At 49.2% G+C, this 23,435-nt stretch overlaps 6 protein-coding genes across 6 annotated transcripts; 3 read left to right on the top strand and 3 right to left on the bottom strand.

Annotated features, from left to right (window-relative positions):
• Positions 1-1,482: 1,482 nt before the first annotated feature.
• On the bottom strand, positions 1,483-1,797 carry M406DRAFT_224711 (uncharacterized protein; the record flags this gene model as incomplete). Its single annotated transcript, XM_040915692.1, has 1 exon — positions 1,483-1,797. A coding segment is annotated over one exon (315 nt), but the record flags the coding sequence as incomplete, so codon positions are not given.
• Positions 1,798-6,866: 5,069 nt separating this feature from the next.
• Positions 6,867-8,069, top strand: M406DRAFT_75343 (uncharacterized protein; the record flags this gene model as incomplete). The annotated part of the gene is made up of 6 exons (XM_040925832.1): positions 6,867-7,175; positions 7,250-7,286; positions 7,383-7,431; positions 7,499-7,558; positions 7,667-7,721; positions 7,755-8,069. 6 exons carry the CDS (start codon positions 6,867-6,869, stop codon positions 8,067-8,069), a joined length of 825 nt encoding a protein of 274 aa, XP_040770949.1.
• Positions 8,070-8,907: 838 nt separating this feature from the next.
• On the bottom strand, positions 8,908-10,501 carry M406DRAFT_348657 (uncharacterized protein; the record flags this gene model as incomplete). Its single annotated transcript, XM_040922412.1, has 3 exons — positions 8,908-10,108; positions 10,166-10,396; positions 10,472-10,501. 3 exons carry the CDS (start codon positions 10,499-10,501, stop codon positions 9,155-9,157), a joined length of 1,215 nt encoding a protein of 404 aa, XP_040770948.1. The 3' UTR covers positions 8,908-9,154.
• Positions 10,502-11,560: 1,059 nt separating this feature from the next.
• Positions 11,561-14,416, top strand: M406DRAFT_358665 (uncharacterized protein). The gene is made up of 9 exons (XM_040923966.1): positions 11,561-11,638; positions 11,695-12,009; positions 12,083-12,119; positions 12,197-12,650; positions 12,713-12,780; positions 12,922-13,693; positions 13,765-13,923; positions 13,997-14,071; positions 14,142-14,416. The coding sequence occupies exons 1-6, from the start codon at positions 11,594-11,596 to the stop codon at positions 13,296-13,298; spliced, it is 1,296 nt and encodes a 431-aa protein (XP_040770947.1). The 5' UTR covers positions 11,561-11,593; the 3' UTR covers positions 13,299-13,693; positions 13,765-13,923; positions 13,997-14,071; positions 14,142-14,416.
• Positions 14,417-15,265: 849 nt separating this feature from the next.
• M406DRAFT_348654 (uncharacterized protein) lies at positions 15,266-19,229 on the top strand (the record flags this gene model as incomplete). The annotated part of the gene is made up of 3 exons (XM_040922411.1): positions 15,266-15,319; positions 15,371-16,681; positions 16,814-19,229. The coding sequence occupies 3 exons, from the start codon at positions 15,266-15,268 to the stop codon at positions 19,175-19,177; spliced, it is 3,729 nt and encodes a 1,242-aa protein (XP_040770946.1). The 3' UTR covers positions 19,178-19,229.
• Positions 19,230-19,687: 458 nt separating this feature from the next.
• M406DRAFT_269812 (uncharacterized protein) lies at positions 19,688-21,880 on the bottom strand (the record flags this gene model as incomplete). Its single annotated transcript, XM_040918033.1, has 2 exons — positions 19,688-20,125; positions 20,261-21,880. The coding sequence occupies 2 exons, from the start codon at positions 21,878-21,880 to the stop codon at positions 19,688-19,690; spliced, it is 2,058 nt and encodes a 685-aa protein (XP_040770945.1).
• Positions 21,881-23,435: the final 1,555 nt, after the last annotated feature.

The raw sequence follows: 23,435 nt of genomic DNA, 5'->3' as shown, positions 1-23,435 counted from the left end.
TACCTACAAGGGGATCTCAGGCTCAAGAACAGCACGCATCATACTAACATGGTGAAGGAATATCTTCCTCGCGGTCATTTGGAAAAAGCACTCGATATATAGTGCGCCATTTGTGTTCGTCTGAGCCTTGCATCTTTTTCTTGAGACGAGTCTTCTGCTCATGGTTGAAGCCCTCGCGTGGTATATGTTCTGTCTTTTTTTCACATCGCTCATCCTGCCTATGGTGATTATCAAGGTTTAACTGTGTTGGAAAAGTTTCGAGGCACCTCGGACAGCGAATAGGCAATTCGTGATGGTTGTATAAGTGTTCTCTGTCGCTCACAGTTAGAACGGCGTCAAGGTGAAGAGCACACTTGCTTACTTGACTCTATGAGCTCCCAAGAAGCCAAGGCCCTTGCAGGATCTTATGGAAGTATGCCTATCCGGGTTTCGTTGATGATACGGACACGCGAGTCTCCGAGTTCTCGGATCCGCGGGCTCGCTCTGATCCTGTGGTGGAAGTGCATGTTCTCTGGGCGCTTCCTCATTATTGTCGTCGCCATCATTTTCAGGCTTCCTCTTCCTCTTCTCAGTCGTAGCGTTCGTGTAGCCACTCTGACTGGAAGCGAAGGTTCTGTGGTTGCCGCCTGAAGGACTGTCGCCCGAATTGAATGTCCTCGCCGTCCATGTCTCATCCCAAAGGAGATCAAATGCTGTCAAAAGTCTGTCCAGCATCTGCTTTTTCGGGTCCTCAGGGGCCTTGGCGACGAAGGACTCATCGTCTGAGGATGTGAAGGAGCCCACAGGTCCTTGAGGACTCAATACATTAGTGATCGAGTCCGGTCTTTCAACCTGCAAGATGGCTTTCTCGGATACTCTTTGATCACCAACGACCTCTGATGGCCTCACTTCGTTGGTCTGGGCCAGCTTGTGCTTGGATAAGAATGCGATGATTTTGGATGGCCTATTCTCGTAGGTGTCTGGCAGTCCAGCATGTGGATCAGTAATGGCTTTCGCGATCGTGTGCCGTCTGTGGGCATCAGGGTCGGGAATCGTTGTCGAGCAGTCAGTCGACTCAGCAGTGTAGTGAGCGTTGTGTTGTGTCGGTCGCGCTTTGAGATCCAGAATAGTCGGTAGTACCGAGTGAGGCGGAGGGGAGGCTGGGTGAAAAGCGGCCCCAATGCCGGAAAGAGCCTCGAATTTCACCAAGTGGTCGCTGCCGAGGGTTGGGGAAGAAGTGTCTTGTTTGCGTCTGCCAAGTAGGGCCACCGGTCCTTCCGTCTTCACTTGGATGGGCTCCCGCACATGTTGGGCAACTCCAACCGTGCTTTCAGGGGCAAAATCCGACAGCGCTCCAACCCAGTCTGTACGGGATTCTATGATGGGAAGTACCACGGGCTCAAAAGTGGTGGGATGAGCGGTTGATAGCGCACCGATGGATTCTGAAGACTGTTCCGCGGAGACTGAACCTCTGTCAGTGTAGTCGCCGTCGATCATCATCAGTCTCTTCGTATGCTCTCCCTCAATTTTCGTTATTGCTTCCCGGATATCCACCATATCACACTCGGCCTTCGCGATTGTCGCCTTCCGATTACCCTCCCTCCTCCACCGCTCCACGTCTTGGGCCATCTTTGAATACCGGCGCTGTTTCTTACGCATGTCTTCGCACAGCCTGCAATCCTGGTTCTTATAGTTGGTATCGTAAACGAACTTTCGGCCACACGTCTCACCAGTCCGGTACTCCTTATTGCACTGCTGCACGAAGTTTCCCCATTTCCAGTACCCACATCTCCACCTAGTCTGGTGAAAGTAACACATTGTTGAGCTTCTGAGAAGGATGTATGCTGGTGTTTATCTGTGGCAAGGACGCCGGCAGTTTCGTTTAAGAGCACCAGCGAAAGTTCGAGAAGCTGTATATAGGTACAGGTGTCTGCCGCCCAATCAAGGCCACACGCTGCGGTCGAACGGTACCTCGCCGAGGGTCGTGAGTGTGTGTGTCTGTTGAAACTGTAAGATGATCAAACTTTGGAGACAAACTGGCATGAACCAAGTGGGAGCCTCGTCTTAACCGCAGATGTAATCTCTTTCACAGACTTTCGATAGACAAGTTCAGTAGATATTGCTGTCAGGTTGTCAGCAAGGTTGCTGAATTGCTATGAAGTAATGCAAGTGGCAGTAGAGTAAGTTATTGGTGCAGACAGGAAGGGGGAGGAAAAGAGCTATGTGTAGAATGCAGATGGGTTCGGGCGCTTACTTAAGACGGATCACTATAAGGCTCCAGGTTCAAAATGCAACAGTTACCATGTCCTCCTTTGGCGCTTTGCTTACTACGCATTGCGCGATTCGCATTTCCATGCAGGCTGACCGCATGCCGTGTGTTGATGGACCTATCTCGTGCGCTCTCGCGGGAATGGGGCCCCGCTTTATTGCGTACCTGGCGTTTCCACTCAGCACTTGCTTATTGTCACAGGCGACAATTGTCGTGAGAGTACAGCATGCCATACGAGCATAAAACTCATAGTACAATTCTGCGAAATAGGTTTCTTGAGAACTGCGAGAGATGGCGCAGCGATACTCAAAGCGAACTTGCGGGACAATCCCCTGCCAGAGTGGAAAGACCACCAGACTGCGTCACATAATTACCTGTTTCTCCTGTGCGTAAATGTCTGCAATATGCCCAGTGCGAGGTGCGAGGTGCGAAATGATGTCGAATGGATTCGACACTCCTGTGGTTTTAGCAATCGCTTACCTGCCCATCTTGCCATCTGGCCGCCGCGCCTTCATGACCTTGGGGCTTTGTTGAATGAAGCCGTTGACGCAGGCAATGCCAGCAGCGCTGATACGCACTCCGTACATTGTATATTAAAGTATATAAGACCTTTGGCCCGGGACGCTGTCCATCCTCCCAGACTCTCTCAATACTAAAACATTCTAATCTTTTATTTACTGTTCGCCAGCCCTCCCACTGTCTTACCACATTCCCGAGTTTCTCGTCTTCCAGCGGAGAATTTCTCTATACCTGTCGGCTCTCACCTCACTATGTTGGGGCAGTACTCATCAATATAATACGGCCTTCAACCACCCAAAACACCTGAAAATAAACGAAACCCCAAAATCTCGAAATGTATCTATATGCAAGGTCTTCTACGATTCCCTCCACTCCGATAATCGCCACCCTTCCTGATGGGCTTTCGAGCTCTGACCAAGCCTCAAACTACGAAACAAATTCCATTGCTATTGCTTTTGGCATCGTAGGGTGCCTCACCAGCTTCGCTTCCCTTGTTGTTGGGGTCCAACAATGGAGGCTAGCCCGTTGCAACTCTGCAAAGTCTAAGGACGCCAACTTAGAGGTCACGTTTAGGGTACAGCCCGTGATCCATGATATGATCAGCCCTGAGCTGGCTCAAAGTGAGCTGTCTAGACCTTGAAAACCAGGTTACGTGTGAGATGCTAACCTATTGGCACTGAAGCACAAACACAAGGTGCCAGATCCTACCTGAAGCCTGCTGTCCCGGTAGAAGCTGATACTACCTCTTTGAGCTTGCAACATGAGAGCGGGGGCAACGATAATTCGGAGCAGTGATGGTCGCCTCTGTACTTACGCATAGATCGTCGATACTCATGGGACCTCTTAAGTAGGCGTTGATGGACACGTGATGAAAGAGTGGGCTGGTTTTATATAGTAGTGGGCCTAAGAGTGAACTGTGGAAGAGTGATTAGGGAAAGATAGGAAAGAGATAGAACACGCTAATTAACTGTTGAGACGAGCAGTGCGAGACAATGGTTGGGATAAATAGGCATTATCTCCTAATCTGTTGTATGAGGAAAAAATGAAGAGGACAAAAGAAAGGACCTAGATATATATATCAAGAGAGCAGGCAAGTGTGGGTCTGCCCTGGCCAATGGGATATCCCTGCTCGCGACACTGGTTCTTAGATATCCTGGATGGTTCCGTCTCTCCTAGTTGCTATGTATTGTCTCAACTTCCTTCGTCCCAAGGTGTTAGAAAAGGAGCCATTCTATTTCTCGCACAATAACCAGAAACATCGGAAGACCACACTCGCTTCACAGCTTCCTTCCACAGCAGCACGAGGTCTGGTGGCGGCTCGAAGAAGTACGTGCGCAAGACCGCAACACGGGCGGACGTGTCGCAGTGCGATGATCGGTAAGAAAGCCCCTGAGGTAGAGATCGATGGAACTGGAGTATGAATGTTCTGGGGAGAGGGGGGTTCGCCCAGCGGTCGCCGTCGGGCCACCAGAGGATGTTTCGCATCTCGACCTCCAGTTGCTCAATGTTCGGAAAGTGGTCCAGCGCTTTGGAAATAGCAATAAACAAAGCATCTTCCTCTGACCTGTCAGAACCATTTTTGGGCGGATTCTGGTACCTGGCTTGAAGATGTAGCTTGCGCAGGGTGGACCATTGGCAAGTGTCGGATTGTCCGAGGCACTGAAAGAAGTGCTGAGCATCGACAACGTATTCGAGACGCAGGCTCTCTAGCCGAGGTAACTGCGTACTGAGGATATGCATGATAGGAAGAGACAAAGACTGCAAAGGGATGGTTCGCCTAAAACTGCCTCTTACGGCGAAATCGGTAGCCGAATGAGCTGAGAGCGACAACTTTCTCATAGTATTCGGCAATTCTCGCAGTATGGCTAGTCAGACAGTCGCCGAGGCGTTTGTAAGATAGATTACGAGGCCCTCGGTATAATGTGAAAGACTGTACCTGGTACATCGATACCCTCAGTCCAACCAAGCTGATCAGGGACCGTCATGGTCGGAAGTCTGCCAAGTGTGATATCTGTTGCCTAGACATTCGGCGCCTGCCTGAGCAGAGACACGGCAGAAGTTGCGTGGAGCCAGCCATTTCTGTCCAGGTTGGGCAGAGAGATGAAAATGCTGCCAATCACAGCCACCTCCGGAAGCCTAGAAAGGTTGGGAACCATAGCAAACGACATGTCGCCTCCAATATCCAAGCAGAACTCCAGGAGATGTGCATCATCTAGCGCAAGTCTATCATCCCAACCTCTCAAGGTATCAAAGACCAGCGCCAGGATTTCGGCAACGACGGTGGCTGGGCCAGTACCTCGTGGATAGCCTTCTGACTTCAAGGAGACATATTGTAGGTCGAGGTTAAGGTGAAGGCGTTGAACCAGTAGCGAGCGCGGCCCGGCAGGTACAATTCGATGGAAGTCCGCAATTTCATTTATTTTCAGACAGAGACTTTCAAAGAGGAGTGCCTCAATCCTGCCCTGCCAGTCGAGATTGATAATGGCGAATTTAGCCAGACCATATTGCTTGCGGGGCGCACGCTCGTACTTCTGAAATAGTGTAGGCTGGGTTGTGGCTTTAAGGGTAGCCACAAACTTGTCTATAATATTCAATCGCAGTTCAATAGGCAGGTTTGGAAAGAGATGAAATGTCCCATCGCGGAGGTACGTGGCAGATAAAGGGGTACTCATGGCTAAGTCTGGTGTTGAACGAAAGTGAGACTTGAAAGTCGTTTGATATCTTGTTAGGAACTGGGAGGGGTAGAAATACATTTCATCAACCAACGGCTTACTTATGGGCGTTGTTCGTTGATCCATACAAAATTTCGCCCTAGCCGTGTACGGCCATTATTGGACCCTGTGCTACCAACAAGATGTTGAGAATCCTGGTCGGACGCAACAAAACACTCCATAAAGTTCACGCAATCCGTTGGTACGCTATATATAGTAGCGGCGGAGGTTGAGGGAGAGCTGCAAAGTGATGCCCAGTATCTCTGCCCCGTCTGAACCAACAGGTCGCGCAGCCTGAATGGGTCTGTGCATTTATTTCCCTTTTTTTCCCCTTCCGGTACATCATGAGTCTCCCTTGGTATAGGCTGAGTTATGGTCGCCTTCTTGTCCCCGGTGAAGTTACAATCAGGTAATACAAGCCACCAACAAGTCCCATGTATAGACGGCTTGATATCAATAGACTCTCTGGCTTGGTAGAGGCACAATGGTTGGGTCTGATCAGGTTGGTCCTGACGCCGTTTTTGTGCCGGTCTACGTCTGATGATATGCTGACAACCTATCCACCAACCTGCCAACAACGCAGCTTCTTCGGCCACTGGAACAATCACCGCCCTTGTAAATCATGTCTTCGAGGAGCGGCGAGAGAGGAAATACTGGCGAAAATATACAATATTAATACCCACCTCTCTTGACATTTCCGGACAGGATGGTTACTGAATCAACTCAAAATTTGATATTTATGCATCAGCATTCGAATTCTAAACCCTCGTCGCGATCTCTTTCCAATGCAACCAGTCCAGTTCAACGAGCTTGTCCGAGTCATTTTTTCTACTTCTTTTGAACAAGGTACGGCCTAGGTAGCATGCATTTTTATCGAAGTTTTACTTCTGTTGTCCTCTCGCTGCTTTCCCTAGCGGCACTATCACGCTGCACCAGCCCAGTCAGCAGTGATACCTCGACTTCCTCAAATAATGTACCTCCGCCTCAGCAAGCGGGTCTTGGGGGAGAGTTGGAGTGCAGTGGCCTGCTCCTCTACTCGCAGATATGTACTCAAGAACAGACTTAGGAGGCCAAGGGCAAACTGCTAGCAGGAAGAAAAGGCACTAACTGGGAACTCACCGTTGATTCCACGCCTCGTGCCCAGGGTCTATGCAATCCTGAGTATATTCTGGATGGCAAAACAATAAAATTGGGCGAATCGATGGCGGTCCCCGCTGCCAAAGCCGTCGCTGCAGACCTGGTATGAATACTTCTTTTTCTGTCTACTCAAAGCCTCCCCCGTCCTTTCTCTTGGACAGGAAACAAAATCTGAATGGACGCCGTTGCTGACTTGAGGCTGTCGGCATGGCATTCAGATCGAATGGGATCCAAACACTGAGACGCCGGAAATGACGGTCGAGGCAATCACCTGCGACTGGAGAGTCAAGTCGATCATGGGCAAGGCTTCGAACCTGGCATGGGCGAAACAGGCCACAGGTCCTATGCCTCTAGAAGCCATTCATTACTTGATAAACTTGGCTGTTACTAAACAACGAAACGTACTTATTGGTACAAAAGCCAGTAACCTCGTCTATGTTACCAAGGAGTTTTTCCAGGAAAGCCCTCTCGGCATTGAAGAGGCTACCGTCAAGGACGATGTTCTGGGCTTCTTTTCCCTTGTTCTTACCTACGCCAAAGCAGCTGGACAGCTCAAACAAGTGGGCACTCTAAAAAAAGTCAGCTCAATTATGCCGCGGACCAATTTTCTGATGATGTACAAATTGGTTGAAAGTGGCCTCAAGCCATATTTAAAGAAGCAGGTGTGACTTGTAAGTCAATGTGAATTGTTCATTTTATTCGACTCTTCCATTTAGATCATCATCCTGACAAAGATCACAATAGGCTCACACTGTTGGGATATCTAGCATGTCGGGAAAATGACTATGATCAGGATGAGAAGAAGCTGTATACTATGTAAGTGCTCAAAAATCAACTCAAAAGTGAAATAATCTTACAAGTCAATACCTAACAATATTACCAGCGCTGATCCAAATAAATTCTGCGACTTGATAAACGGCAAGATGGTGCCCTCTAATAAACTGTAAGTAAAGTCACCAGGATATTGCTTCCAATTGGCCCATCGCCCCCCACCCGGCCCCCTATCACAGTTAAAGGCACAGTGACAGTAAGGCATCGAAGATAGTAACAGCTTTAGGGGCAAAATGAGTTTTACATACGACTTTACAGACCGCAAGAGTAAGACGGTAACTGTTGAGGATTGAATCAATGACCTCCAGGCCCTTGAAAAGGACTCCCTTGCGGAGGACCTGGACCGCCTGATGCTGGCTCAAATGGGGAATCTGGAGCAGAAGCCCGAGTATTTAGTCGACACCCAGCGCCCAGTGCCTCTTTTCGAGTTCCGGGGCTTGGGATCCAGCACGGCGGCCACGATGGAGAAGGATGTGAAGGAAATTGAGGACATGTTCCTCGAATTGCACAAGAAATACGAAACGGCACCGACAGCGTTCACAAAGTGGTGGAAACGTGCAGAAAGCGCGGAGCTTATTGGAATTGGTGGCCACACGGAGCGCGGAGTCGCCCAACGCATCTGAGAGGGGTTGAGAACATGTCTTGCTAGCAGGCAGGACCCGAGGTAGTTCAACCAAACCTACTTGAGTGCGTGCAGGGTCCCTGTACTCTGGTCTGTAATGTCCGTTCTTTAATCTGGAATCATCTGGTTTTGTAAAATAAATTGGCATATTCATTGCGTTCGATCTAACCTGAATACCGATCCTGAAGTAGAGCAGCTGTTGTGAGGTTCCCGGTTCCCAACACAGTAGGCAACCATCCTAGGTAAGGTACTCACTTCCACATCTCAGAGAGCATGAATTCTCCATCACTTGCTCGTTAAGTACCAACCTGGAATCGGAGATAAGACATAGCACCTTCTTGGTGTCTACTGATCAAAGGGTGCTCTTATGCTCTCGCGTTCCGTATAGTCCGAACCGTATAGTCTGAACATGTGCAAACGCATAGCACTGGGCAAGTTTACTATAACAGGACAACACGTAATGCTTGTTTTCCTCCTGTGACAGCGCTCCTTCATGGTTCGACATGTAATATAAATGCTGTCATTTGAATAGAACACTTCCTGTCGTTCCACATCCTCAAACACCTCCAGAAAATCGAAACACAATACAATCTATTTGGTACTCACAAACCACTACGATTATTCAAGACGTATCTATAAGGGAAATAATGACCTCTATGAGCATGGCAAGATTTAGTATGGAATAATAAACTAGGATCTTTAAGCTTAAATAGCTTGGTTCTTCTGAAGAAATTTCAGAACTTTTCAAGGATTTTTTATCTAATTCTATATGTATTTCTATCATTACTAAATCAATCTATCACTAAGAATAACAAGATTCTTTTTATAGGATAGTAATTAGAAGAAGATACTCTTAAATAGTTTAAATCTTAGTATATCATGCAGCTATTTAGAGACCTACAAGGGTACAGCAGTTGCACAAGGCAGCAATGCCCACGAAGCCTTCTCCTCAGTCCGAACCCTCTTGCACGACAAAGTTAAGCTCAAGCACAAGCCTTCTAAGATCCCTCTCCTTGAGCCGATTATTGAATTTGAACAGGAGCTGCAAGGTCTGCTCAGCTCCCCTCCCTTAGGGACATGTTCTTATCAATCCCGCCAAACCAGCAATCCCTTCGCATAGAGCCCTGCTACCATCCCCACGGCCCTCTCTCTGTCCCTCACGACAGATGCAGATGTCGGATACTCCCACCCAGCGTATATGTGCTGGACCCCACCCTCTGGTGTCCACTCACTAGCCCATGACGCAGCGCCTGTAGACGCGCACATGTCCCGCGCCTCCTCGCCCTGATTCTCCAGCACGTCTGGCCGGTGACAGATGCGTCGCGAGCGGGCGAACTTTCCCAGGCTCGGGAGGTGCGGGTGGCCGGCGACAAGCAGCGCGCCGTCGCTCTTAGAAACGGCGAGATTGTCGGGCAGAAACGGTAGTCCGAAGCTCGACTCCAGTTTCAAGGTGGGGTGGGCCTGCTGCGCCTGCGCCGCCGGGTGAGAGACGGCGTACAAATTGACAGCACGCTGACTTGTGGCTGCAACGGCGATGGTGGTGTCGTTGAGCAGAACGATGCCATTAGGGTAAGCCTGACGGGCCATGACCGCGGCATCGACGGTCCCGTCGGCCAAGATGCGCACGTGCACAATGCTCGCGAGGGGCGGCGCGAGATAGGTCTCGAGGGCCCAGAGGAGCGGGTGCTCGGCGGCTGTAAAGTAGTGCTGATTCGTAACATAGAACTCTGACTCACCCACCGCGGCGATGGAGTTCGGGATATGAATCAACCGATGCACGATGGTGCCGACGTGAGTGGCTGTCAAGGCCTCTAGGTCCAGGTGGAACTGCTCAATGCGCGGGCCCTGGCGTCCGTGGTTGGTCACGAACAGCGTGGAGCTGGCTTCATGGTATTCGAATCCTATCGTGCGCAGCTCTGAGTTGAATCCGATAACGTCGATTCGCCTGAGAGCCTTGTCGTCAGGCAGCGACTCATCGTCGTACTTGTAGGCGTAGAGCTCCGCATTAGGATCAGGTTCGGCACCGTCAACAAAGTCGCCCTGCTGCTTGTGAGACTCCCATGTTGTGAAGAAAGAGTTAGAATGTGGACTTCCTACCATGACGGTGTTCCATATCTCTCGGCCCGGGTCACAGGCCAGGAGTGCTAGACCCCGATCCTCGATGAGAACCACATCTTCACAGTTCCGGACCTGATCTGCGAACTTAACCTCAAACGAAGTGAAGTTCGTATGCTTGGGCATTCGCGCCGGCGCATTGAAATAAGCTAGCGATAACACCTGCACTCTCGCGGCCAGGAATGTAGCGAGAGCCGCAAGCAAGAGCACAATCTGCAGATACCAAGTCAGTGTGCCAGATCCCAATTATTGACAGGGTCAATCAACACTGCGGTGCCAATAGCTTACACTGCTTGTTTTTATTATGTTGTTGCTCATCCTTGCTATGCACTGGACAGTCGATGTTGTCACTCGAAATGTATTCGGCTCAGCAAGACAGTCAAAATAGAGAGACAAAACGCGGCATGGAAAACGGCGATGTGTACTCGAGGCAGTGACCTGCCAATCCGAAGTGGGGTTGCTCGTCAAGAACCCGGCGTTCCCGCACAGGAGCCAGAATTGGAAGCCAAGCGCGCATTATGCTCGGCCCCCAGCCATGCAAAGCGACCGGCCTATCGAATGCAGGGAGGGGGAGCCTTTGAACACATACTGCATGTGATTCGCAACGCAGAATGAGAGGATGTCCCCGAATGGCGAGAAATGCGACCTCATCATGTACAAATCATATGACTGGGCGTTCGCCGTTGCCAGGGTGTGGTGCCCGGCGCGCTGATAGGTGGCTCAAGCATTCCATAGCCAGCTGAACTGCACGCTGGCTGTCGATCATCGATAGACCTGCCCATTTTCTCTCTTCTCAGAAAAAGCCGATAAGCCTTCTACCTGCCTCGGGTACTTTACACCTTTAAACAATAAAAAATGAAGTCTAACTATATAATGAACTTGAGCGCACATGTATACTGTTTTGTCTCCTCATCTTTTTTCCCTTGTACTCTGTTGAGTACTAATTCAGCATTTAAGGCGTTAAAGTTCTTCTTTCTGTTACAAGATAGAGTTACAATCGTATCCCGGGGCGTGGAGCTGTGGTTGATTGCCTTCTTCATCCAGAGCCTGATGAAGTTCACGGTACATAAATGCCCATGGTCGGGTGGGCAATTCACTTTCCGCCCCCACCACCACATCCAAGAGGCCAAAACTCTGCTGCCTGAACAAAGGGCCTGCATATGCAGTACTCGTTGCCTAAATATAGCCGACTAACGTTGCAATCTATACAGCCTGCATACCACACGTCCAGCTGTCAACCAGAAACTAGCTGAAAGCGGTGCAGCCATGTGACAAAAAATTAGAGCAACGTCAGGATCGTCAGCAAGGTCATACTTGAATATAAACGAAGGTGACGGTTCATAAAGTGTGAAACTGACTTGTGTCTTGCGTATGAAAGCGAAACAGTAAATCATACCATCGGTTTTCACGATGTCCACCGTTCAGGATTTGGCCGCTGCTTTGCCCCAATGCGCTGTAAGTTCTACCTACAAACCATCTGAGTCCTCTCCTGTTTCTAAAATCTCTTCAAGACACAATGCTTGGTCATCGCAATTGGAGCCTCAAACTGTGCTATTTCCAACCTGACTTGCATTTGTCAAAATGAGAATCTCAATGCACAAGCCACTGCCTGCGTCACCGAGAACTGCACCGTCCGGGAAGCCTTATTCACCAAAAACTTAACCTCTACATCCTGTGGCATCTCTCCGAACGTTAACTACTCTTATGTACCTGTCCTCATGGCCTTCACCGCGATAGCTGCAGTCTGTGTCCTACTGCGCGTCATCGCGAGACTGAAGGCGAAGGTTCCGGTCTGGTGGGATGACTTTATTATGGCACTGTCCTTTGTGAGTCGACCTTTGTCGCTTTCAGCTTGCTTTAGCCAGATGAAGGCTAACTAGTACACTCCCATGCTTGTAGCTAGGTTGCGTTGCATTTATGACGGTAGCATGGTCAAGTACGTCTGCAAATATTTTTCAATATTCTCACATATCGAAATTCTTGCAACACAGCTAAGATGACGCCTCTGTGCAGTGAAACCTCATGGCCTAGGAACCGACATCTGGGCTGTTCCTTTTGACGACATCACAACCATCTTCAAAGCGATGTATGCTCTTTTCGTGCTATATATCACGAGCCGCGATCTTGTGCGATTATCGATCCTGCTCTTCTATCACCGGATGTTCGGCCACGTTCCCCTGGCACGGCGGCTGATCCAGTTCAGCTTCGTGCTGATCATCACTTGCTGCATTGCTTTTGACCTTGCCATTTTGTTTGGCTGTACGCCCATCGACTACTTCTGGAAAGCCTGGGAAGGTCAGGGCGGCGGTTCCTGTATTAGCACCAACGACATCTTCTGGGCGGGCGCCTTCGTCACCATCGCCATCGACTTCTGGGTCATGCTGGTCCCTATTCCCTTTATCTTGCGCTTGAACCTATCGCTGCGGAAGAAGATCTTGTCGGCTATCATGTTTACGTTTGGGATCTTGTAAGTGCCACACAGGTCAGACTGGGATGGACCTCGGAACTAACTACACTCGTCAAATCAAGCGTCATCGCCGTTAGTCTATTCCGCCTTACGACGATTAACAAGTTCACTCTGTCAAACAACCCAACTTGTAAGTTGTGATTACATCGCTCAGCCTTCCACCTTGGCTCGAAACGTGGCGAGGTTTCCAGATATCACTGTTCCCTGCTTCTATCAGTTAGAATAAAGTCATTTGGTTTGAGCTCTAATTTCTAACATTCCATTTGTACAGTGGAATTCATCGAAGTCGGAATCATGTCCGGGCTTGAACTCGAAGTCGGCATCATCTGTGCATGCCTACCCAATTTTCACTCCCTGCTTAAGCCTATCTACACGTGGATGGGCACCAAGACAAGCCTCTCGTACTCCGGCACCGGCGGCAGCAGAAGGAGGTATCATCGCCGCCTAGACGATGTGGAACAGTCTGGCCCAGAGCACAAGATCCAAGCGACTACTGTGGTCGTCGTCGAGGATCATCGCACCAAGGGCGGCTTCATTGATCCAAGGGGTGCTGGTTGTGATGGAAACGATGCTACAGGCTGCACACTGCAGGAGATCGAGCTAGGTATCTGTGTCAAGGGCTCGACAAGCGGAAGAGCGTGGTCGTGAATAGTGAGAAATCTGACGATGCACGCGAGCGCTTGAGAAACCAAGTAATGAACTCCATACAAGGCACACAAATCCAAAAAGGGTGCGTCCATTTCTATAGGAGCGGGTGCCCTGCACGATTAGTAGATAGCCTTCTTAGCACGGTAAGCCTCATCTCTACACAAGTTCCTTATGTATGCTCTATGTGTCCTCTCACGCAACTCCATTGCTGCCATCATTTCCGCCACTACTAATAGCCATTATCCACTTCCTCATGGCATCCTCAGCCTGAGTTCCACTCGCGAATTTATTGATAAGCTTGGCCGTCAACTCAGCATTCGAGACAATCCCGAGGCGGACAACATCCTTCATCAGGTCAGAGACGGAATGTTGGGTAATTCCGCGGTATATCGGCCCTATTTCCACAGGGATATCCACCTCGTCAGTCATTCAAATTGTGCAATATGATGGGTGTGGGACTTTTCACCTCTTAAGCTTAGATCTCTCGGTCTGCGCATTTTGATTTCGTACTGCTTCACATCCGACGCCGAGTAGTCCGTGCGAAGATCAACGATATGCCCTATGCTGGTGATTCTGTAGTCAAGTTCCCCCGGCTCATCGACAAACTTGAAGTATCTTGGTGGCACTGATCGAATATTGCGAAACAAATATGTCAGCTTGAATGCAAAAGGAGTATCGACAGAGACGTCGGGATCTACCTTGATCATCAATAGGCTCTATATCCTTGGTCCGATTCGCATCCTCTAAGATGCTACGAATGGTATCATCTTCCTCTATTACAGATCAGTCTGCTGGACGTTTTCGAGGAAGGTTCTCTTGTAACGGGAATCTCGTCAAGCTTACTGTAGATGATGATGCCACGCTTGAAGCGATTCTGAGTCGAGTAGCAGATGAGAAAGAATGCGTCGACAAAGCCAATGAGGCGGATCTTGCCAAACCAGCGCTCATTGTTGATAAGAAGTTCCCATGGGTGAATGTCACTTTGCACAAGCCTTTATTAGTATTAGACGGCGCAGGAAGGGCTGCTACGCACCAATCGCATTCTTTATTCTTGTCGTGGATGGATCTGTCAAAGATCGAGAGGACTCTGTGATACGATGCCATGGTGTTTCCTTTTTCTTTTCTTTTCTTTTCTCCTCCACACGGATGAGAAGGTGGCAAGTGTCCAGAATGGCAAGGTAATGCGCTTTGATATGTAATTTCGCACTTCGCTATGTACGAAAAGCAGATACTCTGATTCAGATTGCTCTGGACGCAGAGCGATGATAGAGCAATGAGCCCGAGATAGCCGGTAATATGAGCAGAACCATCCCCCGGTCGCTTCAAATGTTGCTGGTACAGCTCCCCATTGCGGGATAGGTGGTGGAGATCGTTCAGCTGCACAAGCCAGGATGTTTCAGCTCCATGCATGAACCACAAGGGTCAACGGCAATTATTACCGAGCAGACATTGAAATGCATAAGTGATTGGATGGGCTCTGAGACCGGATGGGGCGCGAGATAACACATCGATCCCAGATTTCCATATCCGACATTTAGCCTCTGCTTTCGTCAGCCAAGTGCGGTATAGACTGCTGAAATGACCATGCACGCTGAGTTGGCAATGCGCAGCTGGAAGCTTCATTGAGGCTAATTTGTCAATTTACGGCCCGACTTGCAGTTCTGGAGGGGCAGTCTGCTAGCGCATTGAGATTGCCTCTCCATAGTGTCTAAGATGTTTGTGGAAGTCTCTTCACTCTGACAGGAGAGGTAGATTTCCTACAGTCCTATGGACCTGGTGAACTAGCCGCTATAGATTATTAGCATAAAAGCGTGCAGTGAAAACGTCTCACTTAAGTTCGCGACACTTTTTCCAATAGGCCGTCGACTTTTGTCAAGGTTCTTGCTTTCTATGCTTACTACGTCAGACTTCCAGGTCGAAATATCTTCTCATCGCTTACCGGTATCAAGTCAGGTGTACCTTTCACAATGAATTTTGTAGGCGGCTTCAAGGACAGCCTCAACAAGAGGGCTACCGACCTCGTTCAGCAGTCAAGCGATGCCCTCAGAGAGAAGGCTACCGACCTGTATCAGCGATCGGGCGACACCTTCGAAGATGTTTCGAAGAACCCGGAGAAGCTACGGCGAATTCTGAATCTCTGGCTCACTCCGACCTTCAAGCCCACATTCATTCCTGAAAAGGCGCAGGAGGAGGCTGAATATGAGCTACTAGGCCCTTCACTCGATGAGAAAAGGCATGTCCCACGACGCATGTTTGATATTGGGACGGGAAACATGGTGGATTGGGACAGTGACGACGTGGGCCACTATTGTATGCTCTCGCATCAGTGGAAGGGAACCGAGGTCACCTACGACTATGTCAAAAAAGCGCGGAAACACAACAGCGAGAATGTCAAAGCAGGCAAACCTGACGCGAAAAACGACGTTGACATGATTTACAAGCTGTGTGAGCAAGAGATCCTGGAGAGCGAGCAGACCATCAGGGAGCTTCTTGGCCAAGTCCCCGGGAGACAAGGCGACGACGTCGAGAAATTACTTGCAGAGCGTATCGAGGTCAATTCGATCAAGTGGCGACAAAAGGCTGCTACGAAGCAGTTGCGTGATGCGAAGGCCCAGCTGGAAAACACTGACTTGGAGTCGGACGCTTTCATGACCCTAGCGCTCGAGATGGAGAGCACCGTCGCCCTCGGCCCCAGTACCAGCAAACAGAAATCTGAACCGGCAAGAAGCAGCCCAAATCCAAGCGCAGCAGACTTGGAGAAAGCACAGACGGCTGTCGACCAGGCACAGATCAATCTCAACAATGTGACCCAGGAGACGTCAACGCCAGAGAAGGAGCAGATGATCAAGTTCTTCCACGAAGAGGGCCTAATTCGCGATGCCGTTGATGAGCTCCTTGATCTTCTGCAGCGGTGGAAGTCTGTGATCAAGATCAAGAAGTCCTTGGAACATTCAAAGGAAATCTTTGACTCCAAGCTTTTCCCTACCAGCGAGAGGCGATATCTCTGGAACGACACATGCTGCATCAACAAAGCCGATGCGAACGAACTTGTCAATTCACTCTCACTCATGGGAGATTGGTACGCCAACGCCGACTTTTGCCTGGTACACCTCGATACTAGGAGACCTCAGGATGACTGGATTGAAGAGTGGGATAGGTTCAAGAGGAGAACAGGAACGGAGCCCGAACTGCCGAAACCGAATTACAAAAGTTTTCACAACATCCGTGATGATCCTCCGGAATGGTCTACTCGTGGTTGGACGCTACAAGAACTTGTCTTGAGCAAGATGACATTCTATGTGAACTCGGCGTGGGAACCATTAGGCAGGCCCGTGGAAAATCTCGGCCCTTACTACTTCTTTTGTCCGTTCATCGAGCTGTACGTGGGCAGTGCAGCTCCTGAAGGCCTGGAGAAACTACGTGAATTCTGGGACCAGACAGCAAATAGCCTGGAACGCAAGGTGAGAGCTCGCCATAGTCATGGTACCACCCACAGCCACTAACTGCGCTTGTAGGTTCCGAAGAGCGCTACTGTTGACAGGGAAGAGATCAAGGCTGCGCAGAACTTGATTTTGATCCTCGACGCACTTGGACTGCACATTCCGGGAAGCATCGAAAGGGAGACGGCCATACCTTGCATATCACAGGCCGTGTACCTCGCCGCCACCGGAATGAGAAAGGAAGTCAAGGCGGCAGACAGCAGCAAGCTTCTCCTCACTCATAATCTCAGCGTTCGTCTTGAGCAGGATGTCGAGAAAGTGTTTCCTGCCAGGAACATGGGCGGCAGACCCGAGGGGGATGCAAGACGCATGATCAAATTCCTGTTGCGATGCTTGGTCGCCGAGACAAGAGACCTGATCCGGTCTGACAGGGAAGATATTGCAAAGTTTGGCAAGATAGATGCCTTGGAGAGCTGGCAGGATGGCACCGAGCGGTCGAAATTCCCGACGCAGAAAGTCATGAACCTAGCGGCTCACCGCGTCTGCACTGTCGAGATCGATCGTGCATACTCGCTGATGGGCTTGCTTGGCGTCCGCTTCCCTACTTTCGCGGCCGAGGGTTTGCCTAAAGCTCTGGTACGGCTCTTCGATGAGGTTCTCACCATCTCCAATGATGTGTCGGTTTTCAACTGGGCTGGCACAGATATGGGAAGCCACATCCGTGGTCGCTCTCTGTATCCATCCAGTCTGAAAGCTTTTCACACTGATGGCGGAGATGGTCAATCAGTGGCCCTTAAGCGGTTGGCAGAGCTGCTGGATACCAAGCGAAGCGGTGTGATGCAGACTTTCCAACACGTCGTCACTATGCTCCACATGACGATAACATTCCTCAAGAAGCACGACCATAAGCTCATTCCCATCGATTGGATCACGAAAATCATCAATTTCATCCATTCGGCCGACTTTGAGGTCCTCGAGCCTCAACTCCAGCATATTGAGGGCATCATTGCATGGGTTACGAAAAAATGTGGCAGGGCTTTAGACAACGAGGACAAGCACCCGGCGGGCCAGAAATCTGGTCTTCGACAATGCGATTCTATTGCCGATGTTGCGAAGAACCCCATGGGAAGCATTCTGGGTCCCAGCAGGAAGACATCATATTCGAACAAGTGGGGTCCGTCAGCCAGGCGCATCAAGACTGAGGATGGAACCCCAGAATCACCGACGCCCAGCAGTGCAAGCACGGCCGTTGATGATGAGAATTACGACATCCCTTCTCTGGAAGAGGATGTGAGGAGGTTGAATGGCCCGGTGATGACATGGCTGAATGACAGTCTTGCCACGCTTTCAAGCGGCGTGGTCGCTGGTCCAGGATCTGACGTCGTGGCAAGACTGCCAAAGGAGATCCTGGACGGACATGCTCAACTAAATCGACCAGATGTTGAGGCCAACCGGGAGAGACAGGCAAAAATGCAAGGGAAGACTGAAATGATCTCTCCCAATCCAATCATCGTCACAAACTCTGGAATCGAGGGCGTATTCGATATCCAGCGTGTCATCATCATTTTTGCTGAGGAAGAAAAACTCTGGAATCAAGTCAAGAATGCGGCCAGCCCACACCAGAAGATCACCGGGTGGTGTAGCATTAGCACTGGTTTCGCTCGAGTTATGGTCAGCTTCTCATGTGAGAAACAGGTATTGGAGAAGCAGCTCATGATCGCCCAAGTCATTAAGAGAAAGGTACTGAGTGAGCCGTCCAGGCGGAAGGACGAACTGGATGCGAAGACGAAATCAGTAGAGGAAGCAGGCCAGGGTGATGGCAACGAGCTTGGCCAGACGACGAAGGATGAGAAAAAGGTCACCCGCATGATTGCTTTCATCGAAGAGGAGAACCTTGACGCTGTTTCTGGCGAATGGGTTCTGGCGAGATTCTCCGATGTTGAAGGCGCACAGTGGTTTCTGTGCTCTCTCGAGCTCGGCTCGATGCACAGCTTCAACGGCCACCGAATCCCAACGGGCAAGATTGACTTCAACGACGCCATACCCGAACCGGGTCTTCTCAACGTTTGGCAGACGTACATGATGCGCAAGAAGAGAAAGCTTTGTAATGTCCTTCTGGACTACCTCAGCAGCAGGACCATGGGGGCTGCGAGGGACGTGATTTTGAAGAACGGACACGAGCATGACGAATCTGAGAGCCTGCTCTCGCATGCCCTTGAGCTAGGCAAATCGGTGGTACAGAACGCGGCAGGCGTGGCGGCGCTGAGCCTGATGGAGGGTGTTTACGAAATGAAGGCCAACTACTTGGATAGAACTCTGACCGCCGCTGTTCTAAAGTACACGCCGAAGGAGCTCCAGCCGGCTGTCGAGAACTTGAACGCGGACAAGGATTTCCGTCCAGCCATGTTCCATTCGGGTAGAAGGATTCATATGTTTTAATTAAGGTAGTGCGAGTTCGTAGTTAACTAGGCAGATTTTGTGTACAATTTTGAATAATCCCGGTTTCTTATAATCGAGTTTGCTGCTGGGTCTGATCATTGACCAATGCTCTGGCGGAGCCGCATCAGCGTCCTGGGTATCGTAAGTCACAGTATGCTCGAGCTTCTTCTCCCGCCGCCGCGGTTGCAGTCCTAGCAGACCGGACTGATCCTTGCTCTCTCAACGATTGGATTCTATACATTGAGAATTTAAGTGCCTACCAAACCGCCGCTATAGGCCCACCTCATAGTGGTTCTGATCCCTTGTCTGGTCTTGAAGTTCTGACGCTCTGATAGACAACAACGAGCACAACGAGTTCGCCAGCTCGGATGCAAAAGTTTCACAGAAAGAACGGAGAAAAGAGAAAAGAAGAAAGAAAAGAAGAAGAGGAAACAAATTCTCCCTAGCATCTGTTTATTCGAACTGTTAATAAATTTGAGTATTCGTCTAGATGGACTACCCAGTTTTGTATCATCGGAATTCCATCGTCTCGAATTCCACTTCACCCAAGTTGACCTTATCTAACATTGGATCTGCCAATTCCTTGAGAAACCCAGCGGGGCCAATCAAAACATAATGGTTTTCCACCTTTCGAACTACGAAGAGTGCACCGCTTCCGGTAGGAAGTACTACAAGATCTCCTTTTGACGCGGCAGGAGGAACAAGGCCGTACTCATCTGTTACAGTCCGCGCAACCCGCACACCCATGTCTCTCAAGTTTCTCTCGTCATCCAAAAGGGATACATGTGTGCTGCCCTTTTTAAAGTCGTTGTGATCCATTATGTTCCGGAGAAAAGGCAGGATGTTTGAGAATGGGGGCTTTGCCGTCGCTACCATGTCGAGGAAGTGCGGATTGTCTGGCTCGGCCTTGCTCAATAAACCCACAAGTGTTGAAAGAACATCTAGATGCTCTGTCGTAGGTTGCGGGCCCTCAGAGGAAGTCTTCTCAGAAGAGCCACGGCCGTAGAGGGGGCTCAGCCGATACATCCACCCGAGGCCAAGTTGAACTTTGTCCAGGAAGTTGGGCCCGAAGATTAGGGGCACTTCACTATCTCTCATGAGGAGCCATTGCAACAATCGAAGAACCCGCAGAACCTCTGGCGAGTCCCAGACATCAGACTCGATCTTCTTCCCGCAGAGCGCACTTGCAAGTCTCAACAAGGGATGGCGGCGGTCATTGAATTGTGAGGGAGGTCTGTTATGATCTTTGGTCTCATGGCTCATGACTCTAAAGATGGAAGCGACAAATTGCCCCGGCCACATGTCGTTTTCCCAGGTGAGGGCATCGCTGACGTCGTCGAGTGATCCGATAATCAGTGCAGAAGTCAAAAGACTCTCTCCTTGTATAGAAATATTCTTCGTGTGATCGCAGGACTCGTCCCAATCTCCCCCATCCTCCGGTGACGAGGGACACAAGTAGGGCGCAACATATTGTTTTCCATTGGCCGAAATGCCTGGGAAATTCGGTACCCAAGAGGGCAATTCTATGCTCTCGGGAGATTTGTTCGCATAACCTGCGTATTCGAGGAAGTCCAAAGGTGCCGAGTCGAATTTCAGATCCTTGAGGCGCTTAACACAGAATTCGACGTAGACAGCTCCGACAGATGTGCTAGGGCTGTAATCCGGGACGATGTCCAAGCGTGTCAGCCCGACTAGGCCATAGACATGGTCCTTGGGGTTTGTTGCTTTTAAGGTGATGCCGTAGAAATCCAGTTTCCTTGACATTGCTGCTGAGCGTACTAGCGATTGAACCGCCATAGCCCGACAGGTTTTTACCAACGTTAGGACGTAGCGCATCTTCCATAAGGGGCCAAAAGTGGAAAAACTTGTGATATTCCTCCATAGAAAAAAGTCGATCCCCTCTGGCGCCTCTTGCATTTTGACTTCAGAAGCCCATTGTACCACAACGAAAAGCGTGTCAAACTTTATGGCCCGAGATGTATGGAAGAAGATCGCATGCTTAGCGAGCACGGCTTCTTGGAAGATCCAAACACGCGACCAGTATTCAAGATGCTGGAAATGTGACAAAGCGTCTGCAGCTTGATTGTCGCCCAGAGCTCCGATACCAGGTGGAGCTTGTAATTCTGCCGGAAAGTTTGGGTCCTCAGGACCTGGCCCAAACAGTGCCAGCTCCTTAAGCATCCAATCCGTTTTCGGGGTTTGATTTTTTGACTCTGGGTCATATCCGCTTTCCGATGCACGAGTAGCGATCAGGTGTAAAGTGTCAATCGCAATCCCAATCATCGATGAAGATCCTGACATCAGAGAGCAAAAAGTCATCTCTGCCGAGGAATAGATTTCTGTCATAAGAGGCACCTGATGGTTCTTCTCTTGCACATCATCCTGATTGATGCAAATCGCATCTGCCCAAAGTCGAAGTGGCTGGGTGTCGCCGGGTGGTGATGATGCTTTCCAGTGCATTGGTATGTATTTCAGAGCATCCGCAAGGCTCTTGGTGATGAGGAGCGGTGATCCATTGACCGTGATCTCTTCGGCGGCCTTTGCGCTGCCCCATACATAAGATAGCGCACAGAATGTCGGAGAATCGTGCAGTGAGACAATGCTTAGTTTGCAAACTATGCTCGGATCCACAGCAGTGATCTCAAGCAGCCTGATTTCTTTTCGAGAGGGGTGGAGGGGGTTGTAGACTGGACTGGTAGCCATTCTGAAAGATCTTTCAAAAGGAAATCCAGGCGGATAGAATCAGTGCGCTTGTTGAGGTTGATGTTCCGAGAAGATGCGCTGTAAAAGGAAAGGAAAGGGGGTAAGGAAAGAAGAGATCTGGCTGAGAGGCTAGCCACGAAAGAGGCTAGTAAGATTATGCACAGCCCAGAGTCACTGGCTCTCGCACAGATTCAATCTGGAAGCCCGTACTGATACGTGACCGACTTCGAGAAGTTCTACAATCACGGGCGCCCGAGATAGCCCTCCGGGTACGAAGACAGACAGATGCATATCAAGCATATGAATGCTGTTAATTTTCGATCGATCTATTTCCAGGCATAGCGCAAATAAATTTGTAATTCTCAAGATGCAATCAAAGGCAGAGAGTCGTGATAAGAATTGACTGCAGAATCATTACAAAACTCGCAGACTAGCTTGTGGGTTACGTAATAAGAGCGGTATCAAAGTATTAATTCCTGAATACAGAAATATAACTGGATAAACTGTGCAAGTGCTTCAATTGCTTTTGGAACTATTCAAGTGTAGAACAAATGAATACTTAGATTAATAATTGAAAAGCTATATCTAGTAGTCTATCTAATGGTAATGAATGTATTCTTATATACTTAGCTCTTTAGTTCTGAATCTGGAGCTTGTTTATAGATTCATGGTATGAGGATCTGAGGATCTGGAGCAGATCCTTAGATCCTCCCTTTATTATAATTCTAACCCTTGGTTATGTAATCGTTCTGATGAATCCTGTGAGCAAGTGCTGAACTTCCTGTTCGTAAGATTCGTTCATAGTGCATTGTTGTACTTCCCTGTGATGATGCACTGCAATATCCGAAGATCCTGAAGTATACAAAGAGTTTATGCTAACAAGAGCGGTATTAAAGTATTAATCCCTGAATACGGAAATATGAACAAGTAATCTCTGTGCAAGTATTTCATCCGCCTTTGGAGCTATTCAAGTATATAACAAATGAATACTTAGATTGACAACTGAAGAGCTATGTTCTGGTAGTCTATCTAATGGTAATGAATGTATCCTTATATATCCAGCTCTTCAGTATGCCTATGTTGCCTATGTGCTGAGGCTACATAGTCATGCTGCCTATGTTGCTTATGTGCCGATTCCACATAGTCACTTGTAACCCTAACCCTGAGTTACCTAATCCTGGCTGGTTCTTCTGTGTGTTGGGTTGTAATGCTTGCTTCCTTGTTGGCAGGGCCTATTCCGTGACCTGCATGTTGGATGGGTTATAACACTTAAACTACAGCTATCGCTATCAACTCTAGCAATCCATACTGAAGAGCCAAATATATAGAAATACATTCATTATCATTAAATAGATTACTAGATATAGCTTTTCAGTTATCAATCTAAATATTCATTTATTCTATACTTGAATAGCTTCAAAAGCAGTAAAGCACTTATACAGATTACTCAGTTATATTTCCGTATTCAGAGATTAACACTTTAATACCGCTCTTGTTAGCATAAACTCTTTGTATACTTCAGAATCTTCGGATATTGCAGTGCATCATCACATAT

The sequence above is a fragment of the Cryphonectria parasitica genome (genome assembly GCF_011745365.1).
Source record: "Cryphonectria parasitica EP155 unplaced genomic scaffold M406scaffold_11, whole genome shotgun sequence".
NCBI classification, from domain to species: domain Eukaryota; kingdom Fungi; phylum Ascomycota; class Sordariomycetes; order Diaporthales; family Cryphonectriaceae; genus Cryphonectria; species Cryphonectria parasitica.
Note: the sequence above shows the minus strand (reverse complement) of the source record. Positions and strands in the feature narration are given on the sequence as shown.

Excerpts from the sequence above, each read along its gene's own strand:
- M406DRAFT_358665 (XM_040923966.1), top strand. The coding sequence starts at position 11,594 with ATGTCCACCGTTCAGGATTTGGCCGCTGCTTTGCCCCAATGCGCT. Across the intron at positions 11,639-11,694 it reads CTGCTTTGCCCCAATGCGCT|ACACAATGCTTGGTCATCGC; the intron begins GTAAGTTCTACC and ends AATCTCTTCAAG. Across the intron at positions 12,010-12,082 it reads TTATTATGGCACTGTCCTTT|CTAGGTTGCGTTGCATTTAT; the intron begins GTGAGTCGACCT and ends CCATGCTTGTAG.